The 21,360-nt window shown below is 34.7% G+C and overlaps 1 protein-coding gene across 5 annotated transcripts in view; it reads right to left on the minus strand.

Moving 5' to 3' along the window:
- Positions 1-21,360, minus strand: part of USP34 (ubiquitin specific peptidase 34) — a 249,299-nt gene that overhangs the window by 129,351 nt on the left and 98,588 nt on the right. For 4 of the 5 annotated variants that reach the window (XR_009357235.1, XM_059187768.1, XM_059187766.1 and 1 more), the window contains 8 exons: positions 9,418-9,543; positions 9,111-9,240; positions 8,410-8,445; positions 7,952-8,082; positions 7,050-7,660; positions 4,282-4,496; positions 360-475; positions 140-267 (listed from right to left, as the gene is read on the minus strand). Coding sequence is in view for 4 of the 5 variants with exons in the window: in XM_059187768.1 (XP_059043751.1) it covers positions 140-267; positions 360-475; positions 4,282-4,496; positions 7,050-7,660; positions 7,952-8,082; positions 8,410-8,445; positions 9,111-9,240; positions 9,418-9,543 (1,493 nt within the window). In the remaining variant the exon portion in view is untranslated. The remainder of the gene's footprint in view (positions 1-139; positions 268-359; positions 476-4,281; positions 4,497-7,049; positions 7,661-7,951; positions 8,083-8,409; positions 8,446-9,110; positions 9,241-9,417; positions 9,544-21,360) is intronic. The other variant, XM_059187767.1, reaches the window with a different exon arrangement.

The raw sequence follows: 21,360 nt of genomic DNA on the forward strand, positions 1-21,360 counted from the left end.
GCCACACTTATTTAAAAAAAAAAAAAAAAAGGCCAGTGATGGTACATTACATGCTATGAATCCACCAACACCTACTCAGTAAAGAATATACAAAACTAACCCTGACTACTACATAAAAAAATTTTAAATTCTTATTTACCTGTTATTTCCTAAATTTTCAAGGCAACCTTCAATGAATCTCATTCGAATCTGTCTATCCGTAAACCAACATACTAAGGAACAGAGAAGTTTCTCTGCTTCATTTATTAATCCTTCAGAAAGATTAACCTACAAAAAAATGTATACATATAAAGTTACTGTTTATCCTGATTGCATTTTGCTGAAATTTTGTCATCTTTTTGCTCTATTATGTAACTTACTGCATCATCATCTTGGACTATATCCCACAACAAAGTGTTCCCTTTCTTGCAAACGTTATCCAAATTAATGTCTGTCACAGCATTACTGTTGAACTGATGTTTATGAACTGCAGGTCCTGAAAGGGCAAAATATAACACATTCTAGAGGAATACAATAGGCAGAAATTGTGAATACAGCATTCATAACATCAACAAATCCTAAGTATAAAAACAATACGAGGTTAACACAACAGTTGCTTTGTCAATGGCATAGTGTTATTTCAGTCTGATTAAACTAAAGTTAAGGAAAGAGCTTTCCTCTCATGGTCTCTTCACTATTTCTAAAAGTATAATTATTTTTTGCATGTCAAGAGACAGCATGTAAATGCCTGAAACCCAAATGAAGCATAAAGATAATTTTCCTGAAATAACTCTATAGCCAAGGAACGTTCTTCTAAATTATATAGTATTTTATATCTCTATATTAAAAAAAATTTACTGGAGATTATTTACCCATAACAATCGAAGATTCTAATATAATAATTCAGACTCCAAGCACCAGGTTAAATAAATTCTCATTAGCTTTCCTAAGCAAAAATGCTAGTCTTTTTAAACAACCATTAAATTTCCCTACTGAATGGTACATATACATTGATTTCACTAAAATAAGAATTGTGCAACCATCACCATAAGGTTTAAAACATTTCACCACCCTAAAACATTCTCTCATACCTAATTACAATTAATTCCTATCCCACTCCTCAGCCCTAATCCATTTCCAACCCCATAAATTAGCATTTTCTAGAAATTTTATGTAAATGAAATCATACAATATATGTACAGTCTTACGTCTGAGTTTGTTAACTTAAGCAAAATATCTGAGGTACATTCATGTGAAAGCACGTATCACTAGTGTGTTTTAATTACAAAATAATATTCTACTATGTGAATATGCTTCATTTCAATATATTCAACAGTTAACCCAGACGTGGGAGTTTCTAGTCTCTGGCTAATATGAATAATGCTGCCATAAATGTCTGCATAACAAGTCTCTGTATGGATACATGCTTTCCTCTCTCTTTGGTAATCTGAAGCTGGTGATTCACAGGGTAAATGTGTGTTTAACATTTCAAGAAATTACCAGACAGGTTTCCAAAATGGTTATGCCATTATATATGCCCACCAATAGTCGATTAGAGTACCAGTTAGTGTTCATCCATATCCCCACATCACATGGGCATGGTCTGCACTTATTTTAGCCATTCTAATAGATGCACAGTAGAATCTCATTAAGGTTTTTAAATTTGCAACTCCCAAGTGACTAATGGTGTTTACCTTCTTTTCAGGTGCTATCAGTCATTTGTATACATTATTTGCTAAATTACTACTGAGTGGCAAAAGTTCTTACATATTCTGAATTCAAGGCCTTTATTAGATAAACAATTTGTAAGTATTTCTCCCAGATTTTGGCTTACCTTACCTTTTGGGGGTTTTGTTTTGGTATTTATTTTTAAATTAATTTTATTAAAATATAAACACATAAGCAAGACATAGAACATTTATAGTACCCCAAAAAGTCTCCTTGTGACCTTTTATAATCATTTCCCATAACCAAATCTTCAGTAATCATTAAGCAGATTTCAACCATTATAAATTACTTTTGAACATTCCAAAACTACATATAAGTGATATACAGTATGTACTACTCCTTTTTAGCTTTATTTGCTTAGAAGGTTTTTTTTTTATATTCACCCACTGTGCTGTATGTATTAGTAGTTCTTTCCTTTTTACTGATGAGTAGTAGTATATTATGTGAATATACTATAATTTGCTAATCTACCAGTTAATCTCAGTTGAGGTTCTTATGAGTACAACAGGTATGAACATTCAATGTACAAATCTTTTTATTTATATATGCTTTCATTTCTTAGGTAAATACTGAGAATAGGAATTGCTGGGTCATATGGAGGGATACAAGTTCAACTTTACAAGAAACTGGTAAAATAGTTCTCCAAATTGGCTATATTATTTCATACTCCTCAACAGCAAGGGAGAGTTCTAGTTGCTCTACATCTTTAGTTCCATTTAAGATGATTAGTTTCTAATTTTACACTTTCGAGTAGGTGTGTAGTAGTATTTTACTGTGGCATTAATTTGCATTTCCCAGGTAACTAGAGATGCTAAGCATCATTTTTATGTATTTGCTAACCATTTTCTGGTATCTTCTTTTAACTATACAAAATTCTATTTGTCCATTTTTATTTAAAGATTTTATTTATTTGAAAAAAGGAGAGGGACGCCTGGGTGGCTCAGTTGGTTAAGCAGCTGCCTTCGGCTCAGGTCATGATCCCAGCGTCCTGGGATCGAGTCCCACATCCGGCTCCTTGCTCAGCAGGGAGCCTGCTTCTCCCTCTGCCTCTGCCTACCACTCTGTCTGTGCTTGCTCTCTCCCTCTCTCTCTCTGATAAATAAATAAAATCTTTTTTAAAAAAATGTTTAAAAAAAAAAAACGGAAAAAAAAAGAAAAAAGGAGAGTGAGCACACGCAGGAGTGGGGAGAGGAACAGGGAAAGAATCTTAAAGCAGATTCCACAGAGCCCAACATGGGGCTTGATCTCATAAGCCTGAGATCATGACCTGAGTGAAACCAAGTCAGACACTCAACTGACTAACCCCCCAGCCACCTCCCGCCCATTTTTAAAGTGAATTATTTTACTCTGTTGAAACAGTTCTTTGCAGTATTAAATACACGGCAATACTACGTAGACTTGGAGAGCATTAATATTATTATGTAATAATTTTGCTCAATTTCTAACTTCATATACTAAAATATACACATAATACTAAATAACAGTAAAAAAACAATAAAAACAGAATGGTGAAAATTTAGTAAATATAATATAAAATTCAAATGACCTCAATCTTAACCTATTCATTTCTCAAAAAAACCACAGTAACAATTTAAAAAAAAAAGGCAAGGTGCCCTTACCTATATTATGCACAAGTAACATTTGAAATTAGCAAATTGCTGCCAAAGTCCACAAGTTGTATCTCCAAATTTGATCATGGTGCTTTGCATAAATCTAACCCATCAGGTTTACTTAGTCTGTAATGTACTGACACCCCAAAACCCAATTCCTAAGCTAGCTAGTGCTTATAGTACCTTAAAAAAACCTTTAAAAAGTATGAGGTCGGACCTTTATTTTAATTATTTTAATGTATACACCACTTTTTTTTTTTTGTGTAAGTATACGGACACACAACGATCTATGAGTTTCAGGAAGTTAGACCTTTAAATTGCTAATTTTAAAACTGTATTTCCCTCTTAATTTGTCTCCCTCTCCTCCTCCTCCTCCTATTATTAACTCTTCTAACCTCCATTCTTCCAAGTATGATCATATCCTATTACTTTTTTTAGGTTGATGTGAAGTGCTTAGAACGATCATTTTTTTAAACATCTCCATCAATTCAGATGGAACACCTTGCCCTTTAGCAGTTACCTCTCCTCTTATTTTCCCCCGACCCTCCCTAGCCACATGCAATGACTAATCCACTTTCTATTCTCCACAAATCTGACCATGCTAGACATTTTTACATAAATGGACTCATACAACGCATGACCTTGTGTAATCTCAATTTAGCTCTTAAAATTTCTAAATACACTTAATACAGCCATTTATTTTCTAAATCACAGTTATAATTTTACATATATTATTATATATTCCCTTTCCTAGCTAAATATCTCTTGATGGAAATGCAACCTTTATACTCATGATGAAGTATTCATAATAATTTCATTCCCTAGGAATAAAAACTAACCATATGAAAGTTCTCTGGCAAAAATATTTAAGTATCATAACACTAAATGTTGAGTTCTTTTAAGAATATAAATTGTTCCTCTGTTTTAAAGCAAGTAATATATTTTACTTACTACAGAATCTTACCTTGACTAAGATGTTCATGGTAAATAGATGCTAAATTGGGAAGATGTTGTTGGAGATGAGATGTTAGCTCTGCATGTGAATTAATCTGAACTAGTTCCTCTTCACACCCAGATTCTTCACCATCAAAATCAGCCATATTTTTTTCTGATTTTGCACTGACCTGGGAGCTACTGCAACTGACATCATCTGCACTTAACATATCATCAACCATATGCCTATAACACAGAGGAGAGGACCAAGGTAAGCACACTTTGGGAATCACAAAAATTCTCAAACTATTCAGGCACAAGTTACATCACAGTCAAGAACAAATCTACATTTGTTTTGTAACTATATGGAATATTGTGAGCTTTATGAAAACTAAAAGTCCACACTTGTAAGAACTGTATATTATACAGTATACCCACATATTGGCTGACCCATCAACACACTTCCCTAAAACAAACTCAAAGAGAAACTTTAGAAAACATCAGTAAACTCACCATTACATAATTACTTCATCTACTCAAATCACAATGTAAAAGCTTAAAATTTATTTATATTTATTCATACAACTATAGGATTGAATGAGATTACTAACAGGAAAATACTTCAATGTAAGGCTGCAATCTGAATGTGGTTATTAACCAGGAGAATTTTATACAATACAAACACCTGTTAAAACAGTAAACTACTATTGGGGCACCCGGTTCGCTCAGTGGTTAAGCATCTGCCTTCGGCTCAGGACATGATTCCCGGGTCCTGGAATCAAGGCCTGCATTGGGCTCCCTGCTCAACAGAGAGCCTGCTTCTCCCTCTCCCTCTACTGCTCCCCCTGCTTGTGCGTAAGCACTAAGCCTCGCCTTCCCCCACACCCCCCCTGCCCCAGATTTCTTTAAGGGAGCACACATGTGTGCAAGCAGAAGGCTGGGCAGAGCAGGGGGGACAGAGAGAATCTCCAGCAGACTCCCCACTGAGCCCAAAGCCCAACACCAGGCTTGATCCTCACAACTCTGAAATCATAACCCAAGCTCAAGTCAAGAGTTGGATGCCCAACTCACTGAGCCACCCAGGCACCTCAGCACTCACTTATGAAACATACCATACCGGGCACTTTAATTAAGGATGGCAAACAAAAAAGATGAAAAATAACATTGAAGGAGAAAAGGTCAGGATTAATTTAGAGATTCACAAGTGGTACCATACACAGAGAATATGAATAGTGTTAAAATGGAAAAATTAAATCATTCCAGGTCTCGTGAAGTAGGGAACTGCTGTGGGTATGAAAACTTAACTGCAATGTGCCAAAATGAATACATTTCACCTCAGTTTTACAAACTAATTGCTAATCTTCCTTATGAGTTGTCCTGGGGAAAACTTTGTATTTTGTTTATGTATAATATCAGACTATAAACCACTGATTCTCAATCATAGGTGATTCTGGTCCCCAGGGGGGAACACTGGAAAACATTTTTAAGAGATATTTTTGGTTATTACAACTTGGGAGATGCTACTGGCATCTAGAGAGAGAGAGAGAGAGAGAGAGAGAGAGAGACTAGAGATGATGCTTAACTCCTACAATTCATTCACACTGTTGTAAATTCAAAACACAGAATTATCTGACCCAAAATGTCAATTTTGGATTGAGAGACAGCATCTAACTCACATGGGTTAGTAATAAGAAATAATGGCAAAGAAAATAAGTAGTAATATATACATTGCTAGTCTATTTTCTATTTCATACACACAAACACACGCACGCACACATATATGTAGTTCTTCCAAACAAGCATACTAATTTCTGAAAAGCCTGGCAAATCATCAGGTCTAAAAAAACTCATCCTGATAAACAACATACTTAATTTTATCATCATCAGTTCAAATATTACTACTTATAATGACTATAGTAGCTAACATTTATTGAGCTCTCATTATGTGCCAATCACATTAACCCATAAAACATTTACACTGAAGCCCAAAAGGTAAGTACTATTGTTCCTATTTTATAGATGAAAAAAATGACAGAAAATTAAGTACTCTGCCCAATATCTTTAATACCTAGTAGTAGAATCACTTACTTTTAATTACAAGTATATTTCACATACAATCAAAAAGCTTTATGCTGAGGCTCTGTCCTTACTAATACCCTAAAATTAGGATGTATGTAAAATTTCCCTTTTTATTATCATACTTTAATGGAAGCTTCCGCAAGCAATCTTTTATCTGCTTTATCTGCTTTTAGGAGTTTTACATGTAGCTAAAGATCTAGATCTATGTTGTCCAATATGATAGCCACTAGCCACATGTGGTCATTGCACACACAGAAAAGTAGCTGGTCTAAACAGAGATGCAAAAGTAAAACATACACAAAATACTGACACCTTATTACAAAAGAAAAATATCTTTGTTTTTACACTGATTACATGTGGAGAGATTTTAGAAATTACTGATTTAAATAAAATTTATAATGAAAATTAATGTCACCTATTCCATTTTGCTTTTTAAAATGTGCTCAGAAGCAAATTAACAATTGTATGCTTGTAGCATGCATTTGAATTTACATTATACTCCTATCAACACTAATCTAGAATATATTACAATTGAATGAATATAAGCAGTAACTGCTTCCCTAAAGGAAATAAGCTCTTTTTCAGCCGGGGCGGGGTTGGTATTTTTAAGGTAATCACTACATGGGGCTTGAACTCACAACGCTGAGATCAAGAGTCACATGCTTTACCAACTGAGCCAGCCAAGCGCTCCACTATAATCTATTTTTTGAGGAAACTTACCCATCATGGTGGTGATGATGGTGGTGGTGGTGGTGGTGATGCTGTGGACCAATAAACTGCCGACAATTAAATAATTCATTCCCAATAGTCTCCCCAAGAAAGTCCCCAGTGCGTGTAATACAAGATTCCTGAGATGCTTGTGCTATATGAGCAGCATTCATTTCCCCTGAAATATCATGTTCTGGGTCTTCAGAGTGTGAACAGGCATCTAGCATTCGTATACGATTATCTACTGAAGGCATTGATTCAGTGTTAAAAACCAGGTCCTTTCCTGTTCCACTGCTTGTCCCACTTCTTTCTGATGGGCCTTGGGAATCCCCTAAACAAATGCCTGTTTGACTTTCTAACTTTCTGTTCCGAAGATCTGTACCACAACTGCTTTTAGGAGGAGTATGACCATGATCATCGTCTTCATCTTCTTCTTTAAGGGCTTCAATATCTGCAATGTCTTCTGACTGTACCTCACTGCCAGGGCTCCCAGCTGACTGGCTTGCATGGCTAGAATTCACCTCATTGCTAGATCCATCACTATGCCCACTACTGCTACCAGGACCACTGCTTCCATCTTCACCACTGTTGGCAGTTTCATCAGAACTTCCCTGCATGGATTCCTGTATTGAGAAAAAAAGCAGATTTAAATAAATTTTTAAACTAGCAAGAAAAAAGTAACTGACATTAGCACACTGTACTTTTTAAAAGGCTGCCACAATCTTGACATATTCCTTTAAACAATATAAAAAGAATTAAAAACACAAACACAAATTTAAATAATCTCAATAATAACTATTTACAGGAAAGGCCTGAACATGAATCATGTTTATATTCCCAGTTCAAAGGATATTCATGGCAGAAACCCCAAACTCCAAAAATCTTGTTAAAGTGGAGGAAAACTGTTTTCATACCTCTGTGTCTGAAAGTCGTTGTTGCACATGTTTCGTTCTATTAATAAGTTGCTCATCCATTTCAATGTCACTGCCTCCACTCTGATGGGTATCACTGTTATCACTGCTTTGAGGACTAGCTGCAGGTGACCCTATATTAAATAGATTTTTTTGTTTTTACTCCTAATTTGTATTAACATATATTTAGTATAATGACATAATCCTTTGATTCTTTTATTTACAAAAGCTTTACTCTAAATAGCCAAAAATATCATCTGGAAATCATTAACATTCGCCAATTATTTCTAACGAGGATAAACATGACCTCAATTGAAAGTAAGATCGAAAACCAGTTAAGGGTTTATATCTGCTCAAGAAAAATTTCATGGCTTTGAAACAAATATATAAAATTAACTCTAGATGATCATGAAATCTAAACTACACGTCATCTTGCCATGCATTTCTAAGGCTCAACTTACAAGGTGATGGAGCTGCTCTTCTGAGCTCTTCTTCCTCTGAAGGAAAATGAAAAAAGAGGAGGGTTTTTCTAAGTGACTGAGCTTCTTTGGAATGGATTATCAATTGCTCTTATTATTACTGCATTATCAATAAGGTACAGGCAGAGAAACCTGAAATAATTGACGTCCCTAACACCTATAGTAATAGTTGTGGGTGTCTGGCTAGAAAATCCTAAGAAAAGCCTAGTATATGATGCCAGGAGACAAAAAATGGGGCAAAGTTGGTAAGGTTTTCGAAAGCCCTATGAAGTTACACATATAAAACCACACATAAAACACCTAAAGTGATAGACAACTTTTGAATTAGGAAACATACAGAGATATTGCACCATCATATTCTGCTCTCAAAATTATTTCTAAAACAAAGCATGTTGTTTATTTTCTAACCAAAAGTTCCAAAGCTGTTATGAAATAGTTGCCTACCCCCAGCCCAAGGGAAAAACACTAATGAAATTCTAATAACTACTGCAACTTCATTACTATTCTTTACTTGAAAGGTAAACCAGAAAATTAGCTAACCCCAATTTATTAACCCTTTCACAAATACTATAGCTCCCATCTCAAATTTATTTTGAAGTTAATACTGAACAGAAACTACTTCAAATTAGAATGATAAAGTTTAAAAAACTGACTTAAAAAAAAATACATTACAGTTTACTAACCTTTCTTATTTCCAATGGGAAGATTAGTATTTAATAAAGATGCAAAAGAACTCTGTTTAGACAGCTGAGCCTTAGCTGCTAGTGCATTATTCCATAATGCTTTAATTAACATCGATGCCAAGTATAATGTCTTGAAAAAAAAAAAAAAAGAGGTTGAAATTAACATTTCATAACAAATTTAATATCCTTTTGCCTAAATGAAATGCTAGTAATAACCTACAAATTAAGTTACCTAAATGGCAAATAAATTTCACTTAAAAAAACAAACAAAACAAAAAAACCTGACATCATGGTTTGAACATCTTACCTGCTCAGTATGAACACTTGGCTCAAGAGCTGAGACCAAATTAAGGAGATGTCTAAGCGGTACTGGATCCAAATTCTTGATGAGTGAAGGAAATAAGTCATGTATATACCGACTACAATGTTTCAACTAGAAAATAAAAGTAGAGACAATAATCAAAAACAATTACATTACATAAATAAATAACCTGATGCCAAAAGTTCTACAGTTAAAAAGAAAGTAGCTGAAACAGTAATTTATTTTTTAATATGTTGGGAAAATGCTAATTACCAACTGTCATAAATGGCAGTACATTAAGATGTAAAAGTAAAATTCCACTTAAGCATAACTTAAAAAAAAAAAAAAGCATAACTTTATCTTATTCAAACAACCACAAGATTACTTTTCCAACCACAAGAGGGAAGCCCACAATAAAAACAGTTTCTGGAATCCAAGTATAAAGAAGATTCCAATTAAATTTATATATCATTAAAGTAAAAACAAGTTAAATAGTATATTAAAACATAAGCAGTTACAAATAAAATAAATTCCAATTATAAGAGAAAACCAAAGCATTATTTTAACAGTACATTTCTCATATTAATGGTTATGAAGTATCCACATAACATGTTAATTTTACTAAGGTACGCAATAGTAACTCCCTTAAAATAAAGGTCTACATGGTAATAAACCTAGAAACAGTCTCCTTTCTTATACTAATTAGAGTAACAAATATGAGGGAAAGTAAAACATTTACAAAGATGTGACTATTAAATATTACAACGAGATGTAAATGTCTTTTGTAGTCATGAAGCTACAAACCATGAAATCAAGATACAATAAACAAATAGTTTAGTAATTACCAAACTGAGGCTTCCAAAAGTAAAAACCTGAGGTATCCAACTTCTCTTCTATACATAAAAACTCATAACAGAAAATGTACATTTTTCTATTCTAAAACAATGACTTCTGTATTTTTTAGGCATAAATCATATGAAATCTCTTCTGCTATATCCCCTATTAGGGTAAATATGCACAACTGAAATTTGAAACAGAAGATGAAATAAAAGTAATAAAATAACTTTGAAGAAATTCTTCCATGTTCAGTGACTTTTTATAAACTATTTACATCATTTGAGATAAAGGAAATTCTCAATTACAATTTATTGTTTTTATAAGTCTTAACTAAGAATATTAGTTTTAATATAGCACTGATTAACATCACAGATTATACTAACAGTTTATACCTTTGCTTTTTGCAAACAGGTAACTATTAAACTCTTCCTAATTAGAATGTAACAAATACACAATATGGAATAAATTTCTGACTTGCTATCACATCGATCAATAGAAAGAATATTCATAACAGATTGAATTTTCATAATCAAATACCTTACTGTTTTTAAGTGACAAAACCCTTAAGAGATAATTATGTAATCCTGTAGTCCTATAAAAATATAAAGCTCTTTTAGAGTTGTACAGCATGAAAGCAAATTCAGAAAATAAAAAATTAAAAATTTTTAAAATTATAGCACTTCAGGGGCATCTGGGTGGCAGATGGGGGGGATGGGTTAAATAGTTGATGGGGATTAAGGACAGTGCTTGTGATGAGCACCAGGTAGTGTATGAAAATGTTAAATCACTAAATTGTACACCTGAAACTAATATTACACTGTATGTTAACTAACTGGGTTTTAAATTACAACTTGAAAAAAATAATAATCTTGTCCTCCTAATAAATGTGTCCAAAATTTCTCCATTCCAACTGCAGACTGCTACCTTTGATTGATAAGAAGACAGAGTCAGGCTGCCATTATTTCAACCCAATTAAAACATACACACAAACAAGGTATAAGAAGAAACAGTAAAGTGTGGCCCACTTAAATGAAAAATAAATCAACGGATATATACCTAAGAAAGTCCATTTATCAGGCTCTCTCAACAATCATAAAACAGTTATCTTAAAGATGCTCCAAGACTTAGGGGCGCCTGGGTGGCTCAGTGGGTTAAAGCCTCTGCTTTCAGCTCAGGTCATGATCCCAGAGTCCTAGGATCAAGCCCCACATCAGGCTCTCTGCTCAGCAGGTAGCTTGCTTCCTCCTCTCTGCCTGCCTCTCCACCTACTTGTGATCTTTTAAAGATTTTATAAATAAATAAAATCTTTTAAAAAATGATCTAAGACTTAAAGGAAGAAAAGGACAAACATATGAAAACAGTGCCTGACCAAAATGAGACAATCATCAAAAAACAAATTCTAAAAAGGAGCTATAAGAAATCAGAAGCTGAGAAGTAAAAGAACTGGAATGAAAATACACTAGGGAAGGCTCAACAGCATATCTGAGTAAGCAGAAGAAAAGAGCAAACTTGAAATTATGGAAACTGAAATTACTGAGTTTAAGGAACAGGAAAGAAACAATAAAGAAAAGCAAATGGGGTGCCTGGGTGGCTCAGTGGGTGAAAGCCTCTGCCTTCGGCTCAGGTCATGATCCCAGGGTCCCGGGATTGAGCCCCACATTGGGCTCTCTGCTCAGCCGGGAGCCTGCTTCCTCCTTTCTCTCTGCCTGCCTCTCTACCTATTTGTGATCTCTGTCAAATAAATAAATAAAATCTTAAAATAAAATAAAATAAAATAAAAAGAAAGAAAGAAAGAAAAGAAAATGGATTCTAAGGGACTTGTGGGAACCATCAAACCTACCAACACACTCATAGGAATCCCAGAAGAGAAAGGTAGGTATACAAAGTAAAGATGAAGAAAAAATGGTTGAAAACTTTCAACTTTGGAATACATGAATCTACAAATCCAAGTAGGATAAACTCAAGGAGGCCTAGGACCAACCTTATTATAATCAAACCTTTAACAGCCAAAGACGGTAAAATAATCCTGAAAACAGAGATAAGCAACCCACAAGGGATCTTTAGAAATTGTAATAAAAAACCTTGGGATCCTGGGATTGAGACCCACACTGGGCTCCTTGCTCAGTGGGGAGCCTGCTGCTCCCTGTGCTTGTGCTCTCAGTGAAAAATAAATAAATAAAATCTTTTAAAAACAAAAACCTTGGGAACCAGAGGAAATATGATGATCTACTCAAAGACTGAAAGAAAGAAACTTTCCATTGAAAATTTTGTAACAGGAAAAACACTCCCTATGAGGAAGGAATTAATACATTCCCAGATAAATAAAAGCTAAAGGAATTCACTACGACTAGACCTGCCCTGCCAGAAATGCTAAAGGAAGTCCTTCAGAATGAAATGAAAAGAAGCAAGACAGTGACTAAAGACCTCTGATAAATACATAGACAATTAAAAGCTAGCATCGTTTTCATTTCTAACTCCACCTTTTATCTGCTATATGATTTCACAAAGGCAAAAGAATTATTATTTTTTTAAAGTTTTTTTTTTTTGACAGAGACAGACATAGCAAGAGAGGGAACACAAGCAGGGGGAGTGGGAAAGGGCGAAGCAGGCCTCCCACTGAGCAGAGAGGTTGGCTCAATTCCAGGACCATCAGGACCTGAGCTGAAGGTGAACGCTTAAAGACTGAGCCAACCAGGCACCCCAAGAATTATTAATCTACATAACTGGGCACACAATATATTAAGCTGAAATCTGTTGTATGAATAACAAAAATGAGAAGGAGCTATACAGGAGTATAATTTTTGCATACTATTTAAGTTGACAAATTTAAATTAGATAGTAAGTCTTGAGATGTTAAATGTAATTTCTGTATTAAGCACAAATTATCTATAGAATATACGGAAAAAAGAAATGAGAAAGGAAATCCAAACTACAAACAAAAATAAAAGGCCATAATAGAAATGACAGACAACAACACTGTAAGACACATACAAAAGAAATAGGAAAATGGCAGAAGTAAATCACTCTTTGAGGAATTACTTTAAATATAAATATTTTAGGAGTACCTGGGTGGCTCAGTCGGTTAGGCATTCAATCTTGATGTTGTCTCAGGTCATGATCTCAGGGTTGTGAGATCAAGCCCCACATCAAGCTATGTGCTTAATACAGAATCTGCTTGTCCCTCTCGCTCTGCCCCTCCCCCCAATTCATGCATGCACAGTCTTTCTGAAAACAAAATTTTATACACACACACACACACGGCTTAAACTCTGCAATCAAAGACAGATTGGTAGAAAGAATTTTAAAAACATGATACAACTCTATGTGCTCTACAAGAGACTCAAAGTATATCCAAAACACAACAAATAGGCTAAAAGTTAAAGGATTAAAAAAATATTCTGTGCAAATAATAAGCAAAAGAGAGCTGGGCTCACTATACTAAATTCAAGTAAGGTAGACTTTAAAATTTTAAAAGTCTACTAGAAAAAGAGAGACTTATCACATTACCTAATAAACCCATTTCTGAGTATATAACCAAAAGAATTAAAAGCAGGATTTCAGGGGTCCCTGGGTGACTCAGTGGGTTAAGCCTCTGCCTTTGGCTCAGGTCATTATCTCATGGTCCTGGGATAGAGCCCCATATTGGGCTCTCTGCTCAGCAGGGAGCCTGCTTCCCCCCCTCTCTCTGCTTGCCTCTCTGCCTACTTGTGATCTCTATCAAATAAATAATTAAAATCTTAAAAAAAAAAAAAAAAAAAAAAAAAGGCAGGATTTCAGGGCTGCCTGGCAGGTTCAGTCCGAAGAGGATACAACTACTAATCTTAGGTTGTGAATTCGAGCCCCACAGGAGGTATAGAAATTGCATACATATAGACATAAATTAAGTAAATAAAAGTGTAGTTTCAAAGAGATACTTGCAATACCTATATTCATTGGACCATTATTCACAACAGTCAAAGATGAAAGCAAAGTAAATGTCCATTGACAAATGACTGTGGCATATATATACTACTATATTCAACCTTTCAAGAGTGGAAATCCTGTCACACGCTACAAAATAGATGAACCATGTGGACATTATGCTGCGTGAGATAAGCCAGTCACAGCAGGACAAATACTATAGGATTCCACGAATGAGAAATATATAGAATAGTCAAAACAATACAAAAAGCAGAATGGTGGCCATCAGTAGCTCTGAGTAAGGGGAACAGGGGAATTGTTGTCGTTGTTCAATAACTTACGTTTTTTTGTTTTCTTTGCTTAATTTTTAAGTAAACTCTATGCCCAACGTGGCGCTCAAACTCATAACCCCAAGATCAAGAGTCGCATGCTTTGCCAGCCAGGTGCCCTTCTATTATCCAAGGAGTACAGTTTTGGAAGATGAGAAAGCTTTAGAGATCTGTTATACAACAATATGGTTCTAGTCATTATTAGAACTTAAAAATGGTTTAGAGGGTAAAACTAATGTGGTTTCCTTTTACAGTTAAGTCTTTTTTTAAAAAAAGATTAACAGAGTGATATAATTATTAACAAAATATTCCATACAACAAGGAGATATAACAATTATAAACACACTTTATAACTCAAAGCTTAGGGTGCCTGGGTGGCTCAGTGGGTTAAAGCCTCTGCCTTCGGCTCAGGTCATGATCCCAGGGTCCTGGGACTGAGCCCCATGTCAGGCTCTCTGCTCAGCAGGGAGCCTGCTTCCCTTCCTCTTTCTGCCTGCCTCTCTGCCTACTTGTGATCTCTGTCAATTAAATAAATATAATCTTAAAAAAAAAATAAACCAAAGCTCAAAGAACAGATCAGAGCACTGACACATAAATAAAATACAGATTAGAAAAATAATTGAGAAAATTAACAAAACCAATAGCTGGTTCTTCTAAAAGATAAACATTTAGCTAGCCTGAAAGAAAGAGTGCAAAGACATAAATAAGAAATGCAAGTGAGATATTACTATCAAACTTACAGATTAAAAAAAAAAATTAACAGAATGCTACAAACAACAGTACACCAAAAAAATCAGGTAACCTAGAAGATAGGGACAAATTCTTTTCAAACTAACTACATTGACTCAAGAAGGAAAGGTCAACAGACCTATAATAAGAGATTGAATCGGTAATCAAAAACCTCTCAACAAAGTACTAAAATGCATGGCTTACCTGGGGAATTCTAACAAATTTTTTAATAAAAAAATTAACACCAATCCTTCTCAAATCCTCCCCAAAAAACTGAACAGAAGTAAATACTTCTTAACTCATTCTATGAGGCCCAAGTCTTCATAAGAACAGAAAATTACGGGGCACCTGGGTAGCTCAGTGGGTTAATTAAGCCTCTGCCTTCGGCCCAGGTCATGATCTCAGGGTCCTGAGATCAAGCCCTGCATCGGGCTCTCTGATCGGCAGGGAGCCTGCTTCTGCCTCTCTCTCTCTGCCTGCCTCTCTGCCTACCTGTGATCTCTCTCTCTGTGTCAAATAAATAAATAAAATCTTAAAAAAAAAAAAAAGAATAGAAAATTACTAAGCAGCATCTTATAAATGACAAAGAGTTCTCCAGCAACTATTAGCAAATCAAATCCAAGATCATACCAAAAGGATTATTCACTATGACCAAGTAAGACTTATCCCAGGAATGCAAGTGTGGTTCAAAAGAAGAATTACTCTAAAATGTATTAATCAATGGAAAAAAGCCACATGGGCATCTTAATTGATGCAGAAAAACAATGTGACAAAATCCAAAACCCTTTCGTAATAGAAACTCTTGGAACACTAAGAATAGAGGGTAAACTCCTTAACGTGATAAAGGATATTTATGAAAAACCCACAGCTAACAACATACCCAATGATAAATAACTGATTTCCCCCTAGGATGAGGAACAAGATAAGAATGTTCATATTTATCATTGTTATTCAACACTATGCTGAAATTCTAACCATAGTTACTGGACTCCACCCCCTCACAAAACATTTAATGGACCCAAATTAGAAATGATGTAAAACTGCTCAAAAATGACACAATCCTATAAAGAGAAAAAGCTATATATAAAAAGCTAGTAGAGCTAAAAATCAAGTAGACAGTGTAAGAGTATAGATCAAAAAAATTCAGGTATGTTTCCATATATCCACAATTAATTACCTGACAAGGAATTTTAGATAGCTATTCCATTTACAATAGCATACAAAGAATAAAATACAGTAAGAATAAGAATAAAGAATAAGAATAAAATACAACTTGAACAACACAGAGGTTTGAAGCACAGATCTCCTGTGCAGTCAAAAAACTGGATATAACCCTGACTTCCAAAAACATAACTAACACAGCCTACTGCTGACTGTTAAGAATATAAATATATATATATTTATATAAATGTAAAGAATATAAATCATATAAAATCATATAAACAAAGAATATAAATCAATAATCTAAAGCAGAATACCTATAACATAAAGTTAACACAAATTTTTTGTTTATATATAATATATACCATACTCTTATAATAAAGGAAATGTTAAGAAAATTGTTGAGAAAATATACTTACAGTACTATACTCTACTTCTAAAAAAAAAATCTGTATGTATGTATGTGGACCTAGGGAGTTCAAACCTGTGTTATTCAAGAATTAACTGTACTTAAAAATTAATCTAACAAGAGTGAGGGGTGCCTGAGTGGCTCAGTTGGTTAAGCATCTGACTACCATGAGGCATGATCCTCAGGATTAAGCCCTATGTTGGGCTCCATGCTCAGCAAGGAGTCTGCCTCTCTCCCTCTCCCTTTGTTCCTACCCCCACTCATATTCTCTTTCTCTCAAATAAATAAAACCTTAAAAAAAAAAAAAAAAGGATGTGAAATACTTGTATACTGAAAACTACAAAACACTGCGCAAGGAAATTAAGGGTTCAAAAAATGGGAAGACATCCATGTTCATGGATAGGAAGACTTAACATGGTTAATATGTTAATACTACCCCAAAGAGATCTATAGATTCAATACAATCCCTTCAAAATTCTAAGGGCCTTTCTGGAAAATGGAGAATGAAAAAGCCAATCCTCAAATTCATAGGGACTTGCAAGGAGTTCTAAAAGCCAAAACAATCTTCAAAAAGAAAGCTGTGAAGCCTGCAAGAAAACAAGAGTAATTAGAATGTGGAAATGAAAACACTAGGGGTTAAAAAAAAAACCAAAAAACAAACCACACACAAAACCAAAAACACTAGGGGTGCCTGTTGGGTTGTGTTATCAAAGGAGCAAGACTGATACAAAGTGAAGGTCAAGCAAATCTTTATTTCGCGCAGGCATCAAGAATCAAACCAACTGGTTGGGCCCGTCTCTTATGGAGAGAGCAACCACTCCCAGCCTCACAGACTAGCTTTTATAGAGCAAAGGCCAGGTGGTTGAGCCTGGCCACATACAGGTGGCCAATGAGATTGTAACACACAGAGAAAGTTGCATAGTCATATTAGGTCACATGCTGGTGGCCAATTGAATTACAATTTACCCTTATAGTAGCTGTTCTGAACTAGCCTATCCCTCTGGTCAGAATTGGCACCCAAAAGGCGGGGTTTACATTCTTTGGTGGTTAGGGAGATAATATGTGTGCTTTACTGATTGGATGTCTCCACTTGGCCTAACTCATCCTTGCATTTGTGCTCTATTATCTCCACCTGACCTGACCCGTCCGTGTGTGTGTGTGTGTGTGTGTGTGTGTGTGTGTGTGTGTAGCGGGGGTCAATTTAAGTTTTACTACACAAACAACAAAATGGCTGTTTAACCAAGATGGAGTCACTCTGGCTAAGTAGGCCCTTACAGTGCTTATGTGGTTTGATCAGTTGAGCATCTGACTCTTGGTTTCAGCTCTGGTCATGAGTGCATGGGTTGTGGGACTGAGCTGCTTTGAGATTCTCTCCCTCTGTCCCTCTCACACTCTTTCTCTTTCTCAAATAAAAAAATAGGAAGGAAGGAAGGAAGGAAGGAAGGAAGGAAGGAAAGAAAATAAGAAAGAAAGGAATGAATACACTAAATGCGGTATATATAAGCCATGGACTATTTGTCCATAAAAAGAAAATTTTTATATAGGTGGTAACAGGGATAACCTCCAAAAGCACTGTGTCTAACAAGTCAGACAAATATTTTATGATTCTACTTAACTGAAATACCCAGAAGAGACATATTCATACAGACAGAATGTAGAACAGAGGAAACCAAGAGCTTGTAGGAGGGAAAAATTAACAGTTATTGTTTAATGAGTATAGAGTTTTTGTTGCACATAGTGTCAAAGTTTTTGATACAGACTTTGGAGACATATACACTACACTAAATGTATTTATGGCATTGAACTGTATAGTTACTAATGGTTAAAATGGTAAATTTTATGTTAACATATATTTATATCACAATAAAAGAATTAATGAAGAAAATAAGAGAAAAAGTAAATATAAGTGCTAAAAGGCATCATCCCAATCTTCAAACTACTAATCATGTCTACTACAAAGTTTTGAGGGGAAATAAGAGTGGCTTTAGTATCCATCATTCAAACACTTCAAATACAAAGAAAACAGATACATCAAGTATATAGTAACCCATAATAGAACATTCACAAATTTCTCTTTAGGAAAACAAAGGCTACTCAATGAAATCCACATGAATAAATATCCATTAATTCTGGAATGAGAGAAACAGAAATGAGGAAAAAGGACTGGTGGTGAGTTATGACCTAAATACAAAATTAGCACTAAACAACTGTGTAGAAATTACGGTTGTAGTGTAGAATTTAAAACATATAATTTGATAAAATACAAATACAGTAAAAACAGGGAAGCAGAAAATAAGAAAAGATAAATAATGAGAATTCCCTCATCTTCTACAGAAGAGAATCAATCACTGTATTTTAGAATGAAAAGAAACAAACCCACAAAGAAAATGAAAATTAGGAATAGATACTAAATTTCAACAAACCTCTGAAAGACTAAAATGAAAGGAATGCATTTTAAAACGTACAAGTGGAGAAGGATGTAGCTCAGAGTACTTTGTGAGTGAGCTGCAGAGGAGTAAGTCAACCTTCGCACTGTAACTAGGGAAGATACCAGACTCAGAGACCTAGATCTGATGGACAGCAGGAGATATGGAAATAAAAACAAAGGTTTTCCCTGGATACTCTTAATAATTGTATTTGTCAGCCATCAGTCAGGAAAACAGGAACACCCAACTTATTTATTCTACCCAGCCGCCAGGGCTCTCCCTTGGGTAAAAAATACATAAAACCATAGCTTTTAACCACAGATACTGGTATCCCTTTTCACTCTCTTTTAGAAGTCGCACAGGCAGAAAGCCTAGTAGTGACTTTTTAATGAGAAAAGTACAAGTTGTTTTACCATTACTACCCTAGAAAATGTTTCCAAACAGGAGTCCCACTTGAGAAACCTCTAATAAAAAAATATTTCACAACAGTCAACAATACCCAGGCCACTTACCTTGTCATCTTTCTTAAATATGAATGGATCACAAAGGCATACATGAAGACACCCAACAACACATAAAAAGAACACAGCTCATGTTAAGAACTCTTAAGGCAGGAAGCAAAGAATTCAAATCTCTAAGATGTAACAAAGAAGGGTATTACAGTGCCCAGATTCTAACTCAAGCAGTCATAACTTCACATACTAGTAGTATGTAATGTCTCACAAAGCAGTAATCTAAATGTGTATACAAGTATACATGCAGAAGCTAATAAGCATTAGAGTGTAGGTCAGTGCTTCTAAAATTAGTCAACACTAATCCTTTTAAGAATCTGACAATTATGTGTATAAAGCACATCTGAATCAGATGACATTCAAATCCTACTAAATCCTAAAGAATCTGACTTTTGCCATTGATACAAAGATCGACCCCAAATAACTTAGCTCCATATTAAGATAAAATTATTTTATCATGGGTGCCTGGGTGGCTCAGTGGGTTAAGCCTCTGCTTTCAGCTCAGCTCATGATCTCAGGGTCCTGGGATTGAGACCCGCATCGGGGTCTCTGCTCACAGCAGGGAGCCTGCTTCCCCCACTCTCTCTGCCTGTCTCTCTGCTGGTCTCTCTGCCTACTTGTGATCTGTCAAATAAATAAATAAAATCTTAAAAAAATATATTATATCAGTAATTTACATGCATTTACACAAGCATCCTTCAAATCTGAAGCATTTAACAATATAATCCAGTATAGTGCAAGGATTCTGAAGGGATTTTTTGATGACCTATGACTAAAACATTTTACAGTGAAAGGGTGTGTAGAGGCAAATATAAAGGTAACCAAGTCAAACTGGAATAGGTAAATTTCAATGGTGGAAAGTCACTTAAATGTTGAAATATTTACCTTAACTTTATATACTAGTCTCTGTATTTACTGAAAAACTAATAAATGTAAAAGTTTCAAAATTTACATAAACATAGACAATGAAAAGGAAGTCTTCCATCTATCCTAGATCATATACCCACAAATAAACCTATTAAAATTTCTTGTGTATTTTTCAAAATAGCTCCACGCATTCATAAGCACAAACTGCATGTATATATGTTATACACATACATGTGCATCCTCTTTTTATAACAGTTTAAATACATGTTGCAATACTGCATCAATAAAAGATCAATTTTAGATCAATAAAAGATCTATTACCTATGCAATGCTTAGTAAAACTCTTTCTTACATACTGTTCCACATGAACATAAAACAGCACCTTCGGTCCTTCTCATGGCTACAAAGGATAAATGAATTTCCCAAAATTTATTGAAGTAGTCTTACAGTGACATTCCTTTTCTGCTAGCATGGTCAATGCTGTAGTGAACATCTTTATGTACATGTATTTACAGAATAAATTACCAGAAAAAGAACTGCTGTATTTCTTCCCAAATGTTACTGCACACTCTGGTCAATATAATGCATTACTAAACATAATGGGAATTATCCAATAAATGAAAATGCTATTACATTATTTGAACTTACATTTAATTACAAAGATCAGCATTTTTCAAATATTTACGAATAATTTTTCTATCAATTTCAAATCCATTTGTCATCTCCTTGGATTCCAATACAAGAATTCTGATACAATGAAAAGAGCAGCAAACAATGCA

Source organism: Mustela lutreola, chromosome 9 (assembly GCF_030435805.1).
Source record: "Mustela lutreola isolate mMusLut2 chromosome 9, mMusLut2.pri, whole genome shotgun sequence".
Lineage (NCBI taxonomy): Eukaryota > Metazoa > Chordata > Mammalia > Carnivora > Mustelidae > Mustela > Mustela lutreola.